This window comes from Calonectris borealis, chromosome W (assembly GCF_964195595.1).
Source record: "Calonectris borealis chromosome W, bCalBor7.hap1.2, whole genome shotgun sequence".
NCBI lineage: Eukaryota > Metazoa > Chordata > Aves > Procellariiformes > Procellariidae > Calonectris > Calonectris borealis.
In genome coordinates this window covers 9,693,486-9,712,590 of record NC_134351.1, presented here as the reverse complement: position 1 = coordinate 9,712,590, position 19,105 = coordinate 9,693,486, and the positions used below count along the sequence as shown (strand labels likewise).

Genomic DNA, 19,105 nt, shown 5'->3' with positions numbered 1-19,105 from the left:
AAGCAAAAAAGAAACCACTGTCCAATTAAAACTGTAGAGCAGAGGGAATTTTAGCTAGGTAGAAATGTAATTACCCACGCTGGAAGATGGCCAGAGGACCAGGACTAACATCCCTCCCTTCTTGTGAAATATGTTATGTTTTTCTGTACTCAGGGCTTCAATTTCATGTCTCATCTGAAAGATGAGTAGGATGGCAGTCACTAGGAGCGATTTCCACTGTACAGTCCTGAGAGCTGGTTTAGACACACTTGAGACGAGGGTGACAGAGACGGAGCGGGGAAAGGAGGCATTCATCCAGGGCTGGAGTGACAGACCCTTTGATAATGCTGCTCCCTCGGTAGAGGGGATTCTTCATGCAATGTCTAAGCAGAGAGAGTTGCTGCAGGTACTTCCCTTCACAGGTCTCCGGAGCTGTAATTTATTTGGAGTGGAAGCTTGATTTAGGTTTTACTTGCCCATACACTACTTAGCAGGTGTCTCTCTGAGCTAAAGTTATTGCTTTCCACAGGGCAACAGAATCATTGACTCCTGGTGGCACTGTACCCAATTCTAATTAGAAAGAACTCGATATATAACCTGGGTATTAGTATGCCCCTCAAATCAAAGGCAGATATCCAAACAACTTAAACTTCAAAGCAGAGTTCTTCAAGCAGCTCTGCATTTTTCACCTCAGTCTATGGATGATAAAAGTCCTCACAGAATCATTCGCCTTCCTTAATGCATTATGAAGTGGAAAGTGGTGTTATACCGGTAGACTGGAAATTCTTACTGGCTGTTTAGGAATATGAAAGCAATAAATAATTATTTTTTGTCTATTTGAAGACAAACTTAAAATTCAGAATTCAAAAGAAAATGCTACAGATTTCCCTTTCCCAATAGGAGTAGCATAGTTTGGAAAATAAGGTATGTTTAATACTGTATTTACTAAAAATATACTTTCCCTGAAAATATTCTTACAGCAACAAATGGTGACTTGATGTAATTTTCTTTATAAATTATTATTACTATTAAGAAAATGTCTGGTAGCTGCAGCATAGAGCCCCATGAAAGCTAGTATCTGAACGATACTTTCCTTCTAGCTAAATAGGCAAGGATGAAAATAAGAGAAGTGGAATTATTCCAGAGCCATAAAGTGAATTGTCTATTGTCACAGCAAGGCAACATCACAACCAGGTATGGAGCCCCTGATGCTTGGGGACTCCACTCACATGAACTCCACTCTTCCTTGGCAGTTCAGGATAGGGCATGAACAGCCTAAGATGACTTGGAAAGAAACAGATGTTGAGGAAGAGCTGGCAAGCTGGGCAGATACATTTCAACAGTGCATGTGACATAAAAGACCATTTCAGCGGCACTGAGTTGCAAACATGCTGCACATGACTGGGCATCCCAGATCACTGTCATGCTGTATGACTCTAGGCTATCATGGTGTAAAGCATGCTGTTTGATCGGGATAGTAAGAAGTATTTGCATTTTTGCAGCATATTTAAACTGAAGATCTCCAAGCACTGTACAACCCCAGCGTTATTAATTGATAAATGATTCTGCTTGCAGGGAGGTATCACCCATGCTTTAGTAGGGTGAAACAGGTGGTCAACTAAAGCTATGAGATGGTGTAAACTCAGTGAAGCTCTGCTGGTTTTGGTGGAACAAGAGGTTGGTTTATGCCGAAGGATCTGCTCTTACTGCATTTCACTCCACCAAGACTGGAGTGCGTCTCCTTGCTGCTGGGTGAGACTTCATAACCACTATTCCTGTGAGTCCCACACAGACCTTTGGGATGGGAAGTCAGGCATATTCCCCTACCTGATTTCACTTGCCAGGGGACATCTGAGGCAAAGACATTGGTGTCTGGTAGGATGTTTTGCATTTGTGAATTTGTGTGGACTTCAATTGAGTGTCTTATCTGAAAGTTATTGTTTTAACCTAAATACACCTTTGCCCTTTAAAAATTAATTTTGGTCTTTGTAAAACACATTTGGGTGATAGCTACTGAATCACTTAATGCTGGCTATGTTTTGGGTAGGGATAGCAATCTACCACTTACTAAGGTCTTTCTGTTTTCCTTACAAGAATGTGTGTTATCAATCCAGACCACACACCTGAGCAGGGCTGGGAAGGAGTGGATTAAAGGGAAACAAGCAGAAGCAACCAGAGTGATTTAATGTTAATCCAGAGCCCACTTAAATCAAAGGGAAGATCCCGCTGATGTAAATGAGGTTTGGAGCAAAAGAAAGAGGAAGGGAAGAGGGGGGAAGAAAGAAACCCCCCCAAAGCAAGCAGAGAGATAAAGACCTAACGCTGACATCTTCATTCTCCTCCTCGGTGGGAAGAGCACATCTTTATTAAAGGAAGGTGGTGATGTCCAGTGGAGCTCCCTCCAGTAGGCTGGGAACACCCCTGCCAGGCAGGGAGTGTTTTAAGCCTCCCAGGCTGGAGGCTTATCAATGCCTCTGATATCCCAGAAAGGTCAGTGCTTGTGAATTATTTCAGCCCCTTCAAGTCCTAACCTCATCCAGATGAGACAAGTGTTGAGTGCAGCGAGCCTCCCAGGCGCTGCTGCCAGCACCAGGACTTGGGCAACGCTCGGTGGTGGCACGGTCTCACTCCCACTTTCCCTCGGCTGCTTCCACAGCTGTTGATTTGGTTCCCAACTTCCCCTGGATCCATAAAAAGATGTTATGGTGCCAATTAAATCCTTTTGTCTAGAGTGAGGCCATGCGGCTCACAAGCAGTTATCCCTCTTATCCCATTTGGAGGCAATGAATGCTGCAGTTTGGAGGGAGCGAGGAAACCCAGGGAAGACGGCGAGTGAAACCTGTCACGTCCCAAGGGTCTCTTTGCTGTCCTACCAGATGCCTGCACAGCTACAGAAATGTGACTAGAGAAGTAAAGGCCGTCTTTAGCACCAGTATGATTCATACACCTTGTCAGGCAGCCTGGATTTCTATTCTGGGACCCAGAAACATGTGATTTATTAGTTCATTTATGGAACAAGAGGGTGAGGCAGGGAACACGGTCCTATGATTTTATTTTTTATAGGAAGAATTAAGGGAAATTATGGTAACAGTGGGAAACTGCTGGCCCAAAGGTTGTAGAATCAACTGTCTTGGTGGCAGCAGTGGGGTGGGATAGTCTATGAACCTTAGTCCACCTCCAGCCAGAACCCACCGCCCAAAAGAAAGCGAGGCTGAACTATCAAGAGCCTTTGGATCTTGATGGAAGAAATGACTGCAAATTAACATCTCGGTATTCCATAGCTTCTTTCATCCCAAAGGACGATATATGACTTTATAAATGGTGTTTAGGTAGCATATTCAGAAAAATCATTTGTTACTGGAAGGAGGGCCAGGCCTGCTCCTGGTGAGTTATGAATGGGTTCCTAATGTATTATTATTTTTTGATAGAAGGAATTGGAGTGCTGTGTCTTGCCCTGAGTTAAACAAGCCAGTCTGTGTGTTACACAAAGACATTGCATGCAGTGCACATTCTTTAAAGAGCAGAAGATCAACAGTGAAGAGAAAAAAAATAGGTCTGAGTTGGCGCCTCCCTTCTCTTCCATCAGCTTCTCCAACATCAACAGTGTAAAACGAGGCCTCAGCCTTCTGCATTAATTTAAGCAGATGGACTTGCGTTGATGATACCCCACTCTGCCTTAGATTTTGTGATTTGGGGCAAGTAAATTTAGGGCAAATTTAGCTGTGAGGCATGAAGGGCACCTAGATGCTGGACTCTCATCAACTTTCACCCAGAATTACCTTTGAAAATCCCCCCTTTATATTTCTGTGTTCACGTAAAATTCTAATCACTTTCCCATTTCCTATTTACCCTGACAGCCTGAGGGGGTCAGCCACTCTCTATCTCTCTACTGACTGTCACAAGGTGGCTTTTATTAACTGAGGACTTGAGCCCATGCTGGAATCTAAATGAGAGTAAATTTTGTTAGGTAATTGATACTCTGAATCATGGTCTGTTTAACTGTTATCTATTTGTATTATGGTTTTGTCTAAGGTTCTGTTTATGTTGCCCGGATATTTTGAAGACACCCTTGGGAAATGAGGTGGTGGACTGATGGCTTCAAGTTTGCCCTTCTTAATTTTACGTTTTCCAGATTTAAATAAATATTAAGATTTAGATTCTCAAGTATCCACTGGTTATTACTTCTCTGCTGGGACCAGGAACAAGAATTGCTGTGACTTTGGCTATGAACTGGCTAAATATAATGGTTAATTATGTATAAGACCAGTTCATTCCCAGACATTGTATTGTTGCTTTCCCTTAGGGGGACATTCAGATGACCTAATTGCAGCCGTTTTGGGTTATCTGTTCTAAATCATCAATTACTTAAGACAGACAGATGTCTCTCTGAGGGGCTAGTCCGTCTCCATCAACTGTAAGAGAAGTGTAGATGATAAGATTACAGATGACCCCAAAGTTTTGTACTTTGACCAACACTTTGAGATAATTCACCAACCTTTAGTTGGTAAGCTGCTGAGTGTGGGAACTTCCCTGGAAGAGGTTTGTATGGTGCTTAGCACACAACAATTCCAAGTAAGACCAACAACCACCACATTTCCAACAGTAGTAGTCTGAGAGGAAATCTGCTGGAGTTTCTAAGAGAGTGAACAGCATGTTCCCATTGAGGTGAGACCTGCAAACATGAAACTGTGGCTCCGCACACCCGGCTCACAGATTTGGTTGACTTCCTGAAGATGTGTCTTGCTGGAAGTGGAATATGCTACAAGTTTTGAACTGCAGTCAAACTCCCCCAACTTTGTGGAAATGACAAACCCTCCTTCTGAGCACTAAAGGCTGCCATGAGCCTGAAGGGAGAAGGGGAGTGTGCAGCTGGATGTGTGTGCGTATTTGCGAAGAAGGGAGGAGAGACGAGGAAAGTTTCTCCTATGAAAGAAATGATCCAATTTGAAGCAAGTCCCTCATGGGAAGAGCTGTGACAGAGGCTGCTCTGTTCCTGTTAATTTTCACAGTGCAGCTGTCAGCGGGTCTGTAAATAGTACTCCGTGAAGCCAACACTTCCTATCCACACATCAACCATTCAATTAACAGAAGAACAGAAGAAGGAAATAAAGTGCACCACAGCCTTCTATCACGGCTTTGATGTTTCCCAGCAATTTATGAAAGTGTACACAAATCTAATTACAAGCCCCACTGCTTCCCATTTACATGGAGCTCCTCAAGTTCAGAGCTGTTTATATCAAAATAATTGTTAAAAATACCTCAGCTGATCTACGGCATTGTGGCCCCCCACTCACCGGAGCCGCCACGCTGCTCCTCCCAGGGAGTTTCTGCCGACTCAGCGCTTTGGTGCCAGCGTGCACGCATAATAACAGCCGCTTCCCCGCCGTTCTGCAAGTAAAGTGTCCGGGCTACAACTTCATCATGCCCACGAAGGCCTATTTTCCTTCTTTCCTCCACCTGCTCTGAGCTCCTTCTGCAGACTCTCACTGCTTTCCCTTCCACCCCTAATTCACCTAAATATTCCTTTGCTGTGTTGACAGGGGGTGAGAACAGCTGCTTGGCCAGTTTCCGTAATGGGACTGTGTCTGAAGGCAACTTCACAGTGCTTTGCAAAGTCGTAACTGCACCGTAGGAATGCACAGCAATAATAATAGCAGTCATAAACAGGAGCCGGAGTTGGTTTCTTTGATGGGGTGCCTGAGCATCCAAAGCCAGGAAGATGGGAACCGGTGCCCCATTTGCCATGAGTTTGAGAGAGGGCCACTGCACATGACATATTGACTTTTGTTTCTTGGGACAATTTTTTATAATCTCATATTTAAGTTACTCTCACTTGGTAAACTAAATAGGTGAAAAATTCCTCTAGCTTAGCTAATGGCAATGTCTTACGGTATGAGAGGGTAGATAATACGTTTCATAAGGCAAGAAGAGAATCCCTTCATCTGACTATTAATTGTGTTTGGTTGGGAATTTTGGTGGCATGGGTGGACTTCCAAGGAACATGGTAGGTGCAGGCTGAAAGTCAGCCTTGTTCAAGGTGTTCTGTCATTCATATTTTCTTGATTAATAAAAAGAATAGTAAATACAACAATTAGAGATCTAATCCATCTGTTGCCTAACAACACTGAGCAATAATTGCATAATATGATATAGGTGGTTCCTTAGCAGAGATTTGAAGTTGTTTTTGTCATTTGGGTTGATAAGAGCTGCACAGAAAAATGTTGAAATGAAAGCCCCCAAGTTAACAAAGTTTTGGGTTGCAGTACTTTTTTTTTTTTTTTTTTAAGTTTAACTAAGTTAAATCTTTCTCTGAAAGGCAGACATCTGTTCAGTGCTTGAATCCAAGTCTCATATTTTCCTTTTTTTTCACAAAACCAGGGATTCCATCTGAAAAAGTAATTTGCAGGGAAGATGTTCAGCCAGGCATAGATAGACTTGGGATGTTATTGCCTGGACGCAGAAGGAATGCTGTGGTTTGACCAAGCTGATGCAGACTTCTATATTAAAACAAAAGAAGACTTGTCCTGCCTGATGGGGGAAGCCACCTTACACGGTTCTGGAGGTCTTAATGACCTTAAATTTCATTAAAGAAAGACATAGAATGAACGTACTGCTGACAATCAGTGTGTTAGGCAAGTTCACAGTACACCTAATGGATCAGGAGCCAGAGGACTCAGGTGGGGGATGCCTGGTTTCTGAATCCCAAATTGCTTTAGTTGGGCAGCAAACACCCAGAATGGGATTCAGCTTCCCTTGCATTGGACATGAAGTTAGATGTCCACTCTAAGCTGCTTACTCCTTGCACGCTCAGTGAGGAGGCAGAAGCCTCCATGCAGGCAATCTTAAGTACACGTCTGAGGTATATGGGAGGAATCACCATCGGAAGAGAGGTCAAATGAATAGCTTTAATTTCTGACTTGTAGGTGGCTTATGTCAGCTGGTATAGAGTGACCCCAGATCTTTAGCTGCGACAAGATTACTGTGGCAGTGACAAGTGCAGCAGAAGGATTTCAGGGTGGCAAGGGTGTATCACTGGTGAACAAAGGCAACTGTAGACTCTGAGACATCTGCAGGAAGCAAGTGTTTTTAGTTTTTGTTTTTAAGCAATATGGGGCCTTTTTCATACTAAGTTGCAGTTCAGGTAAAGAACCACTATTTAGGGACTGGCAGACCACAGGAAACCGACATCTAAAATTAGCTAAAAAACACACTTCTAGTTGGGTTTGGGTTTGACAAGTTTCAAAATCTATTTCTGTAAAATAAAATTCCTCCAGAGGTATCTATTTCTCTCTATTGATTATAATAGAAACTTAGATGACAAACACTTAGATGACAACCTCAGACATAGTTCCTTAGCTTCTGGATGTCTCAAATTAGGTGAGACGAGTCCCACCTCAGGTATTCAGTTTAACGCCCTTGTGGAGATCTCCATTATAATTAATGAAAGGGCATTGCCCAGAAGGTGGGCCCATCCTAGCACAGAGAGATAAGGGGAAGAATGCACAAATCTCTGGAAATGTCTGTCTCTCTCCTTTCTGTAGGAATCCTAGAAGATGTTTAGAATAGATTACAAACTTTTAGACTGTTAAAGCTAAATCAAATGAATCACACTCTTCACTTCTTCTGACCTCTATGCAGACAATGTAGATACCAGTACTGGTTTACCCCTTCCAGGAATTAATTCACAACAAAAGAAATTCTGACGTGCCATGGTGGGCGAGATGGTGAAAAAGGTGCAACAGTAGTATAGTTTTTAACCCTGTGTACTTTCTGAGTAGGATAAAGGCTGCTGCGATTTAGGTATGAGTGATGAAGCATGGAGGAGAGTTTTTTCTGCGTGGGTGCATGGACAAGGCCGTATCTTAGATGTGTTAGATGTGTTGTGCAGAACGACTCTTCAGCATTTGGCTGTCTCCCGGATATGAAGACATGGAGAGAAGGAGAAAACCAAGCTGAAGATGATGCCTAGGTAGGAGCATGACTGACAGGTAGGATGAAAATGTTGTCCACAGTGATTGAGAATGGAGGCGGAGGAAAGAGGAGACAGGGTTTGGGAGGAAAAGTTCAAGAGCTCTGTTTTATACATATTGAGCTTGATCTGACAGCTAGACATCCACTAGGAGATGCTGAAAAGACAGGCAAGATTTTAGTTTGGACAGGAGTCAGTCCTGCAGTTGAGAAGTTAGATCTGCAAGCTGTCACTATAGAAATAGTAGCTGAATTTGTGTTGGTGGATAAGGCTGTTAGGGACAAAGCTTGGATGAGGAAGGGACGAGAATCAAGTGAAGAGACCTGTTTATGCCCCCATATGGATGAGGAAGAGAGACAGGAGGGCACAGAGTAATCAAAGCTATAATTGTTATAAATACATTACAAATACATGCAAAAGTACATGAAAATTATGATCTCTCATAAAGGAGGACATGGAGGTCAAGTAAAACACTATTGTAAAGTTGATGAGTTGATAGCCAATATGATTTAAAAAGACCCCAAAAAGCTCTCTTGGTAGGTAGGTACAGAAGGAACTTTGGGCCTGCTCAAAAGTCAGGGATTTTGAGAAAGTTATTTCTAACAGCAATTGATTGTGTGAAAAGTGGAAAGTTGTAGACCTGTTTGGTGGGCCCTTAGGAGAAATAAGTGCCTTGCATAGAGAAGTGGGCTTGTGACGGATGGTGGTCAGGCACCTGTCCAAGGAAAGGTTAATAAAAAAAAAAAAAAGAAAAAACTTTCATAAAAGAAAGTTGCCTTTAGAAACTATTAGGCAACATATGTTGTGTGAACAGGAAGTCACAGTAGAGCAATAATCCTGACAGCTGTGGAGAAACAGGAGTCTGCCGCAGGAACGAACGGCTCGAGACCTGACAAGAATGATGATGGATGCCCCGTTGGTAGTACACGAGGACAAGGCAAGAGACATTTAAATTGGCTGAACCACAGGAACAACTTTGAGTTGGCATCGCAGCCGGACAAATGAGGCCGGTCCTAATGGTGAGAGAAATGGGAGGGGGGACTGAAGGAAGATGGCAGCAATGCATCCCTCCTTTCCAAGGACAAGGGCTACATCCCCGTCTCACCACGAGGTGGCTGCATTTCTCTGTGAACATCCAAGCCCTGAAAGAAGCTGCAAACCCTGAAGCACCATGAAAATGAGAATGGGAACAGAGATCACTCAAAGGATTTGGCCCATCTCATTCAAAGCGCCTCAAGCATTTTGAGGCCCTGTGTGAAAAACAATGTGTGCTCCATGTCTTGATCAGGTGGCAGTCACTCAACAGGTCCTCACTAATCTGCTGAGCCATGGTAACTGCCCGTGTGCCTGCTCATAGCTCATGGGACATGCAAGGCAATGCCACGTAACTTAGCTTGTAATGAAGAGGTTGAAATGAATAATTTTCTACTTACTTTTTCTGTGACCTAAGAGTAGGTATGTGGACTGCTGCTGAGGTTCAGCCAATTCATAGGAACTTGTCAAGCCATGGAAACTCGATTGTGAATCTGGGGTGTGCATGTAGTAAGGGTTAAAATATGATGCTTTTTCAAATGCTCAGATTTGGTTATTCAAGAACATTTCTAGAACAGATATTTGAGTCAAATAAGTCAACAGGAAAAATGGCCCCATAAAAACCTGATTGATGAAATGGCCAAATTCTTGATTGTTTTGCACATCCTAAGTTCAATTGAGATCAGCAGGATGGAATAGAAATTTGCTCCCAAGTGGTCAAGAGATGAGTATTTTTTCTTATCAAAAGTGTGCTGAAAATAGGAAGGGTAAGGGCTGGGGAAGGATAAGGATATTTTGGGTATAATAGATCCAAATAAAATCTTCAACTCTCCTTGGGTTTTGTCTGTTTTCTCCCATCTTTCTCTCACCTCTGTCACCTGAGTTTGCAAGATTTTTGGGACAGGAACAGATTTTTGTTACACCTTTTTGTGGTTCCACACCTGTGGAATTGCAATTCCTGATGTCAGTTTATACACTTTATCACTTCGGGTCAAAGTTTAAAAGAAAGTAATTAAAAGTATCTCTTTGACCTGTCTCAGGAAAGGTGCCCATAATATTTCACTATGGGATGTCAGCATCAAGCCCAGCATCTGGTTTTGTTAGAAGGAATCTTTTAGGAAAAGACTCCTAAAAGTACTGTAATACTCCAAAAAATTTAGACCCCCATCTGTAAGGAGATTTTTTTCAATAGTGCCACTGGTAAACATGTACTATTTTAATCTGATTTGTGTAAGATGGTGTTCCAAAAAATGAGATCTTGATGGTTTGCTACTTTTAGAAACCTTTTCCCCTGTAAAGAATTTTCTGTTTTCGTCCCTGCAAAGACCTAGAAACAATCTGCCAGGTCCATTTTAAACTTATTTGGATAAATTCATGAATTTACATTAGAGTCTCTTACTGAAAGGGAGATTTTACACTCTTAAATATCTTTTATTGAGCTTCCTGCATCCTTTCCAAGTTGTCGGCATGCTTCTTAGCCTTTCATGATTTACACTGTGAATAATTAGTAATAAAAATAATATACTGTTATAATAAACCAAAACATATTGGACCAGACTGTCTCTGCCTGCTGACAGTGGAATGTCTTACATTCCTCTGGGTCTGTGTGATGGTGTACAAATATAATTTTGCATAGAAAATACGTTTCCATTTCTACTTTCCTGAACTATCAGGAAAGGCTTGAAACCCCATATTACTAGATATTTATCCAAGTGGAATGATCCCTCAAATGTTTACTGGAAGATTCAGTAGTTGGTCTGTCTTTCAAAAGTTGGATGTAGGGGACAACATTTATGCCTAGGTAGGTACTTTTGTAGTAGCAGTGAGAGGTGCCCATCACTGTGTGATTTGTCTCTAGCTTCTAGTGCTATCACGTGAACATGCTGCTCTCTGCTGAATGCTAGCAAAAAGTTCTTTATCCTTCACCCCCCAAAGCAGGGACTCTTTGGGGACAGAAAACAAAGAAGCCCTTAGACACAAGTTTCTGCTAGATTCATCTCTCTGAAACTTGAAAGGTTACACTCATGGCGAGTTTGACCCAATGTTTTTGGCATCTGTGAACCATCTGTCTTTTTTTCAGGTCATCAAGATTGCTGGTGACAGAACACAGCACCCCTTGGGGTTCTGCGCCTATGTGAAATGACAACGTCATCCTGGCCTTTCCACTGATGAGTTAAGCACACCCAAGGCCCTGCATGCCTGAGCTGTTATCCATTCTTCCCAGAAGATGAGTTGTAGAGCATAGATAAATCATCCCTTCTCCTCAGTCAGGCCACAGGGCAGGAAAGGCTGGACCGATCCTCACTTGCCCGTGCTACAGAGCTACTCACCGGCATTGTCTGGCTGCCATGCAAGGCATTGATGGCTGCTTGGGCCTCCGCATGTGAAGAGTATTTCACAAATGCACACCCTGAAAGAGGAAAAAGAGGAACGTAAGAAAAGTTGCATTGGTACCTTGAAAGTCAATCTAGCTGAGTATCCTGTCCTCAGAACTGGCCAATAAAGGTAGTGGACAAAGTATAACAAGCAAACATGCTCCTGGCTATTCCTTCCCAAAGTCCAGTCGTTGGCAGCCTGAGGACATTTTGAGGCAAAGCCACATCCAGAATCCCCACACTGCTTGTAATGGGCGCTGACAGACCCAAACTTAGCAAGTTCTTTTTGAATCCACTTATCTTTTAACCTCCACAACTTCCAATGACAGTGTTGCACAATTTTACAATTTATCGGACAAAAATGAATTTCCTTTTATTTGTATTGGACTTAATGCTGAATGCTCCTCCCTCTGGGGTTATGAGAAACAGTAAGGAAGTGTGTAAAAGTTATCAGAAAGCTACATATACTTGTTACAAGCAACAACAGGTCAGCTGTATAGAAGACATTCAGGTTACTCCAAACCACAGGATACCTTATTATATCACTGTCTGGTAAAGCTCCATGACAGACTGCTCAGAGCTTGTCTTGGCTCCAAGCAGCCTTGGTCTCACAGAGCGTAAGATAGCTTCTGATGAAGAAGCTGGGATGAGAGAGATCTGCAGGTGATGATTGCCATCTCGCCACCACTAAAATCTGAATCTTAGTCTTTCACCGTGAGCTCCAGAGCCAGTGCCTGTATAGGTGTTTTCCTCCGGACGTTAGAAAAAAGTAGGCAATGTTTCTCTGGCCTGCATTACCATGTAAGGAATCTCTCACTGAACTCTTACATAAGGTTTTAGGGCAGAAAGGTGCATTTATGAATAAGTGCTAGAGTGCAGAAATGATCAACACTTCAAAGGGTCACATGCACCACTAGAGTGGGGGAAAGTATCGCTAACACTCTTAGCTACAAGCAAACTGACTCAGAGAGAGGAAGAGTAATTTCCATATGCTAAGGCGGTTTTTGGAACAGATTGGGAGAGATCTGAGAAGTTCTGGCTTCCATCCCCTTCTATTACTACCAAAGACTTTTGAGCTTTTAATCAATTTGCAAAGTCCTAGCTGTTTCCCTGAAGGGGTGCAGATCACCGTACAGGGAATGCCAGTCCTGACAATGGGACAGCTCTCCTTTATTCCCTTTGCAGAAACCCTTTAGAAGGTCCACACACCCTTATGGATCCACACAGTGTGAAAACTAAAACATTAGAACACTCCACTTGCAAACTAGAAGAAGGAGCCCCGAAGGTCCCCAAAATCATCACTACAGGCTGATAGAAGTGAGATTGAAGAAAGCAGTGATAGTCCCTTCTAAAAATAATACAGACATATGAAATTAGCTTACAGTTAGGAGCCCTTCACTTTGCATTACCCTCTCAGCACTGTGCTCAGACTGTATTTCAGGAAAAGCACACTGATTGTTGCTAATAGTTGGATCTAATTTATAAGGAGCTGAGAGGAGACAATCATGAGAAAATGAGCTAGATAAACTTCAGCTGGAAACAATAGGGATCAATTATGACATAATCGCAGCCCAGCATTCCCAGGCTCCTGAGATACTATGCCTTCCTCTTCATTAATCAGAGATAATCCAGAATTAGGGTGTTTAATTATTTGCAGAGATTCTTTTGTACTTTCTGCCTCTAAAAAGAAGATGCTGATTAGCAAATATACAAAAGCTTTCCAGCTCCAGTCACCCATCACATTTAGAGCAGGATTTTTGGCTGCAGTGTTGCTGTCATTGAAGGCTTCAATCTCTTCAGGTGAAATTCACCCCCGTGCTGAGGAACCTGATGGATCAGTGGAACTGGGTAAAGGTGGGAATGAAAGGAGCAGCAGGCATTTATCTTGTTTAATACCCAAGATGCTAATGGGATCCCTCCTACAGCTTCCAGTAGGTTTTGAGGTAGCAGGACAAGTGAAAACTCTGCTTTCACTGGTGTATGGTGGCAAGGAATAGCAGAGATCCCAAAATTTTGGCCCTTTTATTTGTGTGTTCAATGGGATGGCTTCTGTACACAACATCAAACGTGCGCATAATCTTCTTCCCTCCCATTTTCACCATAACTGACTCCAGGACCTCATGAGCCGAGGACACGAGTCATGCCACCCTCCTCAGAACAATGGTGTCCCTTTGACAGGAGCAGATCTGAAGTTTGAAGGGATTATTGACACACAGAGAGATATATAACCTGTGCTGAACAGGGAGATACAAGTGGTCAAATGCTTTTTCTTTCCTTAATTCCAGACTACAGAGCTGAAAGGGCTGCTCTGACTGTCTTGTCAACTTGGAGGAGACTGCAGAGTCAGGGCCTGAGATTATAATTGCAGAGGGTGTAAGACTCCTCTTGTGGAACTTCTGGTGCCATGGGAAATCTTTACTTTCTGAGCGCCTGAAGTAGACAACTGCTGAATGGAGAAAAAAAACGGAAAAGAAAAATAAAAGAGACTGTCCAGAGAGCAGCAAGGCAGACCCTGTGGGTCCTGCTGGCTTGCTGAACTGGATCCACTTCAGCTTTCTCACCTGATGACTCCTGCTGAAGACTCCTGCACTCCTGGATGCACACTGGTGAACTTTACCTGGAGGGGTACAGGAAGGCTCCTTCCTCTCCCACCTCTCCCAGGAGATCCAGGCTCTGCATTCCCCTTCAGGCAGAGAAATGTCTCAGTCCCAGCTCTTCTGCTACCTGGTTGCATGCTCCAACCACTGTGCCTACCCGAGAGACTCATGCAGGAGGTATTTCTGCAGCCTTGTGAAGGGCATGCCTCGTGGCTAAGGGCATCACCCATGGCTTCAGGCAAGGTACAGGCAGCTTTCTGGCTGTGACTGGAGTGTGGTGGCATTAAAGTGGGAAGCTGGGACCTACCTTCTGAGAGCATTGCTTGCTTTGAGGTATCTGGAGGACTTAGAGGCTCACCACAGGGATGCCTGGTGGGGCTTCACGTAATGGATTGGGTAGGATTGAAGTCTACGGGATCTGATTGCTATCTGGCACTTAGACAATCTGCTTAAATCTCAACTTAGGTGGAATTTAAGCCTCATGGGTTTTACCCAAAATAAGTAGCTCACAAGCAATGTGTGTCACATATTGGTTTCTAGCAGATGGAAGATATTACAGACTGGGAATAACTTTGTGGGAGTTGTGGCTCGCCTGACTGTCTCCTAAGATAAGGGCACTAGCCTTAAGTTTTCTGTTGGATTGACTGCTCTGTGTGCGTGTATGTGTGTATGTAACTGTGTGTGTGTAAATTAGGAGCTTCGTGTTCTCAGAAATAGCACCAGCAAATGGAAGCTGGTAATATTAGCTCTGTCAAGGCTCAGTATTGATCCTGAACAGCTCAGTGAAATGCAAGCCTGAGACTGCAGCCCGCTAGCACTAATAATTAAACTGGTTAGCAATATAGAGCTGCCACTCAGATTCAGACTTATAATGAAATTGTTTAAGGAAAAAAAAAAAAAAAGATAGATTAAGTATGAATACAAGTCTGTGGGTTGGATCTCCTTTGGAACCTGTTTCTTATAGATCTCAAATATTATTGCCTTTATTATTACTCAGTTTAACTCCTTTGTCGTTAGATTTTGTTCTGTATAATTCCAGGTGGAGGCAGACACTACTTTTTTTTTTGCTTTTCCCCAATTTACTGATTTGTTCAGTGAATGGAGTGCTTAACTGCCTATCGTTATGATGTCTGGAGCTCTTCTAGGCCAACTTAGCCTACCGCTTTCCAGTGGGGCAGCCCCCGTCTTTGAGTGTCATGAAACGAAAGTAGCCATACAATTGAAGAAAGGTGCCCACAGTTTGCTTTCAGCCATTTATATCAGGAAGGCTGAGCTTTGCTGACTTATATCAAACAGCTGCCTATAATGCTGGTGTGAAGTCTTTTTTGGCCACCAGTGATTTTATGGAATAGCAATATCTTTCTCCAGTGTATCACTGTGGTTTGGATTTTTTGCCTCTCTGTTGCAAAAATATGCTGGTTGGTGTTGTCACATGTCAAAATATCCAGTGAGATATGAACTGCGTCAGCAGGACTGGTCTCTTCCCTGCACATTCCAGCACAGTTTATGATATATTATACGCAGATCAATATTTAATGGACACATTATACTGTCAAGAGAAGAGGGCTTCCTATTCAAATTGAAGTTACTTTGTCTAGAGAGTGACGGGAAAAAAAATGACCCTCACATTCAAGAGAGAAGCCTCATTCTTACCCCTGGGCTATAGAAAAGGATCCTTTGTGCTATCCAGGTAACAAGTGATGCCAAAAAATGGCAGAAGGGGGTAAGGCACCAAGTTTTGTAATGAAGCATTTGCATGTTTCAAACCGTAAATGTCTACTGAGTGTAATATTTAAATCAGCACCTGTACCCTTCCACTTACGATCACTGGCCGGTGTGTATCTATGCAAAGACCAACTGAAGAAGGGGAAGACCTGGGGCTGGTGGGTGAGAAATAAGCAGAGACGGTGGCGGAGCCTGTGAGTCAAGAGGTAAAGCAGCAACCTTGACTTTGTTTAAAGAAAGAATTGACCTGTTCGATGGGGTGGGGAGAGCACATTTTGAGTGAATGTAAAGGCCCTGTGTTCAGAGGAGAGGCTCTGCCCTACGAGCAAACAGTAGGTATCAGTAGGCATCAGTTTGCATGCGAAGAGACGAGATGTAGCTCATTGCAGGGCATGTGTTTTTAAGTGCAATTATCTTTTTCCTCTCGTATACAAGCAGACAGTGACCAGCAAAGAAATTGCCTCCTTTGGCAAATGTGACCCCTCCTCATGTAAGAGATGCTGTCCTGAAGGCTACCTAGTGATTTTGTCACACCAGAAAATGATAAATACACTGAGACCGGGTCCAGCTTGACACTAAAACCAGAGTGTGCCGCAAGCCATCCCCTTACCTTTGCTGTTGCCATCGGGTCCCCGAAGGATTGTGCACTCCTCAATGTTGCCAAATGCCTCGAATAGCCTGCGCACGTCGTCTTCTGACTGCTGCTTATTGAGCATGCCCACAAAGAGTTTTCTGTCTTCTGGAACAAAATAAAGAGATGCTTACCATATTTCAGGAGGGATGTGAAAGCCAAGATGGCTCAGTATCACATGCAAAACAAACGGTGATTTCATTGACGTGGCATATTTCAGAAGCTGCTAGTCATTTCAAGTGGCTGGCTCAAAAAATCTTAATAGCATCTGACTTTCAATGAGAACTTGAAAATAATTTGGCAATTTAAAAAAAAAAAAGAATCAAACCAAAAAGGTTTCGTTATATATATAATCTTTAAATGCCTCTCAAAATCTAGGCACTGAAGTCTTCCAAATCAGCTTTTTCTGATCAATTTTTGCAGTCAGCTTGCAGTAACTGAAATGACAACATTGCTCAGACTGCGATCCAAGAGGAATGTGGATAAAGATAGCATATAGAAATAAAGTCCAAATGAAAAATAACGTAAGTTAGTAGCCCTCGCAATACTAAATAAGTTGCAGGAAAAAAATGTTTAACATAAGCTATTTTAAATCAGGATATAATGGAAGACACAGCCTGTAAATGGAGATTTGTCATTCATACCCACTCACAGACGCATACCTACAGTTCGGATGAGTTTCTTAAAGTATTTTTAGAATACATTTGAAATAAGCCCAAAGTTTTCAAAACATATATTGTTTTTTGAAACATAAAGTTAACTTATATGATTACTAATATCTGAGGTAGTTCAAGCAGGTGGTATTTCATGTAAAAGCACGACGTGGTCTGCTAGTAGATAATTGTATTTTGAATGAGAAAGGCTATTTATACTCGGACTTATACCAAGTATGAAGATCTTCAGTCCAGAATGAAACACCTTCAAAAAATGTTGGTGAAAACAGACCAAACTAATGATTGCTGAGTTGTTAGAAACATCTCAGAGGGCACCGAGTGATGCCTCTAGATCAGGTTTATGTTCAGAGACCAGTACCATTACACCAAGAAAAAAAAAAGAAATTTACATAGTTTACGTTGTGTATGTAAACAGGCCATTTGCACATGATTCATAAATGTCTTATTTATCATTCATTAAACACTATGTAAATGTGTGAACCAAGAGTTTTTTTCAGAGCCGTTTACAGAGCAGATGTAACCAATTTGAATAAGTATATGTAAATAAATAAATAAATAAATTGTTTGATTTTTTAATTTATTTATTTTTAATGCACATGTTAACCTAAAGCTGAACAAAACACTGTTTGCGACAACCCTTTTCTGGCTGACTAATTGGGCGATTTATGTCACTTTTGTTCACCGAGAAATCATTGGTGTAGGCAATCTGTTCTGCTTCAACCAGTGTTTGATCAAAATTCCCCTCTCCAAGATGCACCTGCAAATTGGCAAATTACTTTATAGCCTTGGATAAGGATAATTTTTCATGCAGTGGATATCGAGTGAGGATGTTAGGAGCTTTCAATCCTGCAGTGGAGTTATCCACGTGAACAAAAAGTGTACTGCCCACAGAAAATGAGGAGTTATGTTGCCTTCAGTTAGGCTGCTGAAATGGTAGGAAAAATAGGTTGAGGAAGGTACATGTGCATTTCTGATAGTGGAGAAAAAATGGGGATAGCCTTCTGATAGACACATTAGAAGCAAGAAATATGCCTACTTTATGTTGGAATTGATTAAACAAAGGGACTTTTCGAGGTCTTTGCTGGCAACAAAAAGTTCAGGCTTTAATGATGCACAAAGCTCTAACACTGTGTAGGTTGTCCCCATCTCAAGAGAAGGTGCTTTGGACATCTGAAAGGTTTGTTTTCCTGATGGCCAAACTGACCTGCAAAAGAGACTCTCAGAAGTGAGGTATAAGCCTTAGAGAGGCAGCTACTGAAGTGGAGTGTGCGCTCTGTGGGGCATCTTTCAGCCTAGGGCTAGACAAAGCCTTGGAGAAAGAGTCCTGTACAAACTTCAATGGTTGTCCACATGTTGGAGGAAACCCACCCAGCGAATGAGACCAGCTGTCCTGGAAGATGGGAAACATTTTAGGAAGGGGGCAGAGCAGTGGGAACGAACTGGGAACACCGCCGGCAAAAGGCTTTACCTAGAAAGTTTGTGTCTAGTAAATACTTCCAGCACAGAGGAAGCATCTGTTATATTGTACTTTATAGAGTTTCCCCTGTTTGAAATAAGCTGCATCAGCAAAAGCACTCCTATATCTGTGTAACTGTATTTTCACCAGGCTTTTTGCTAATATAAATGTATCATTAAAAAAAAATCACATCCCTCCTCTGTCAGCAAAACTCTCTAGCGTGGAACTTGCCTGAAACTGCCTTGTCTGATTTAGTTTATGCAAAGCTAAAACCAGGTGTTTTAGGAACCACTTAATTTTATATCCTTTTTTTTTTTTTTTTTTTTTTATTTTAACCCCCTTTTCTGCATCTCTGCAGGACAGTAGGAGTGGTGATGCCTGTCCCCAGAGTTGGCTGGCAGAAGATGTGTTGAGCTGCCCACAAGGTGGCCATCAGACCACCAGGAACAGGCTCTGCCAAGGGTGAGGACCACCTTCCCCAGGGGCTGCTGGTCCAGCTGCTCCAGAGGAGGTGGCATGAAAGGGACCCCCATGGCCAGCCAGGGCTCAGCGCTGCCTGGACATCACCTCCAGCCCCATCTCCAAATCAGTGCCCTGTCTCCCTCCTGAAAAACTGTGCCTTGGGTTGTCAGGGGAATCATTTGTTACATCTGCTGTCTCAGAAATC

At 42.6% G+C, this 19,105-nt stretch overlaps 1 protein-coding gene across 4 annotated transcripts in view; it reads right to left on the bottom strand.

Annotated features, from left to right (window-relative positions):
- Positions 1-19,105, bottom strand: part of LOC142074819 (CUGBP Elav-like family member 4) — a 717,496-nt gene that overhangs the window by 90,329 nt on the left and 608,062 nt on the right. For all 4 annotated transcript variants that reach the window (XM_075135698.1, XM_075135697.1, XM_075135699.1 and 1 more), the window contains exons 4-5: positions 16,288-16,413; positions 11,311-11,390 (exon numbers count right to left, since the gene is read on the bottom strand). In XM_075135698.1, coding sequence (XP_074991799.1) covers positions 11,311-11,390; positions 16,288-16,413 — 206 coding nt within the window. The remainder of the gene's footprint in view (positions 1-11,310; positions 11,391-16,287; positions 16,414-19,105) is intronic.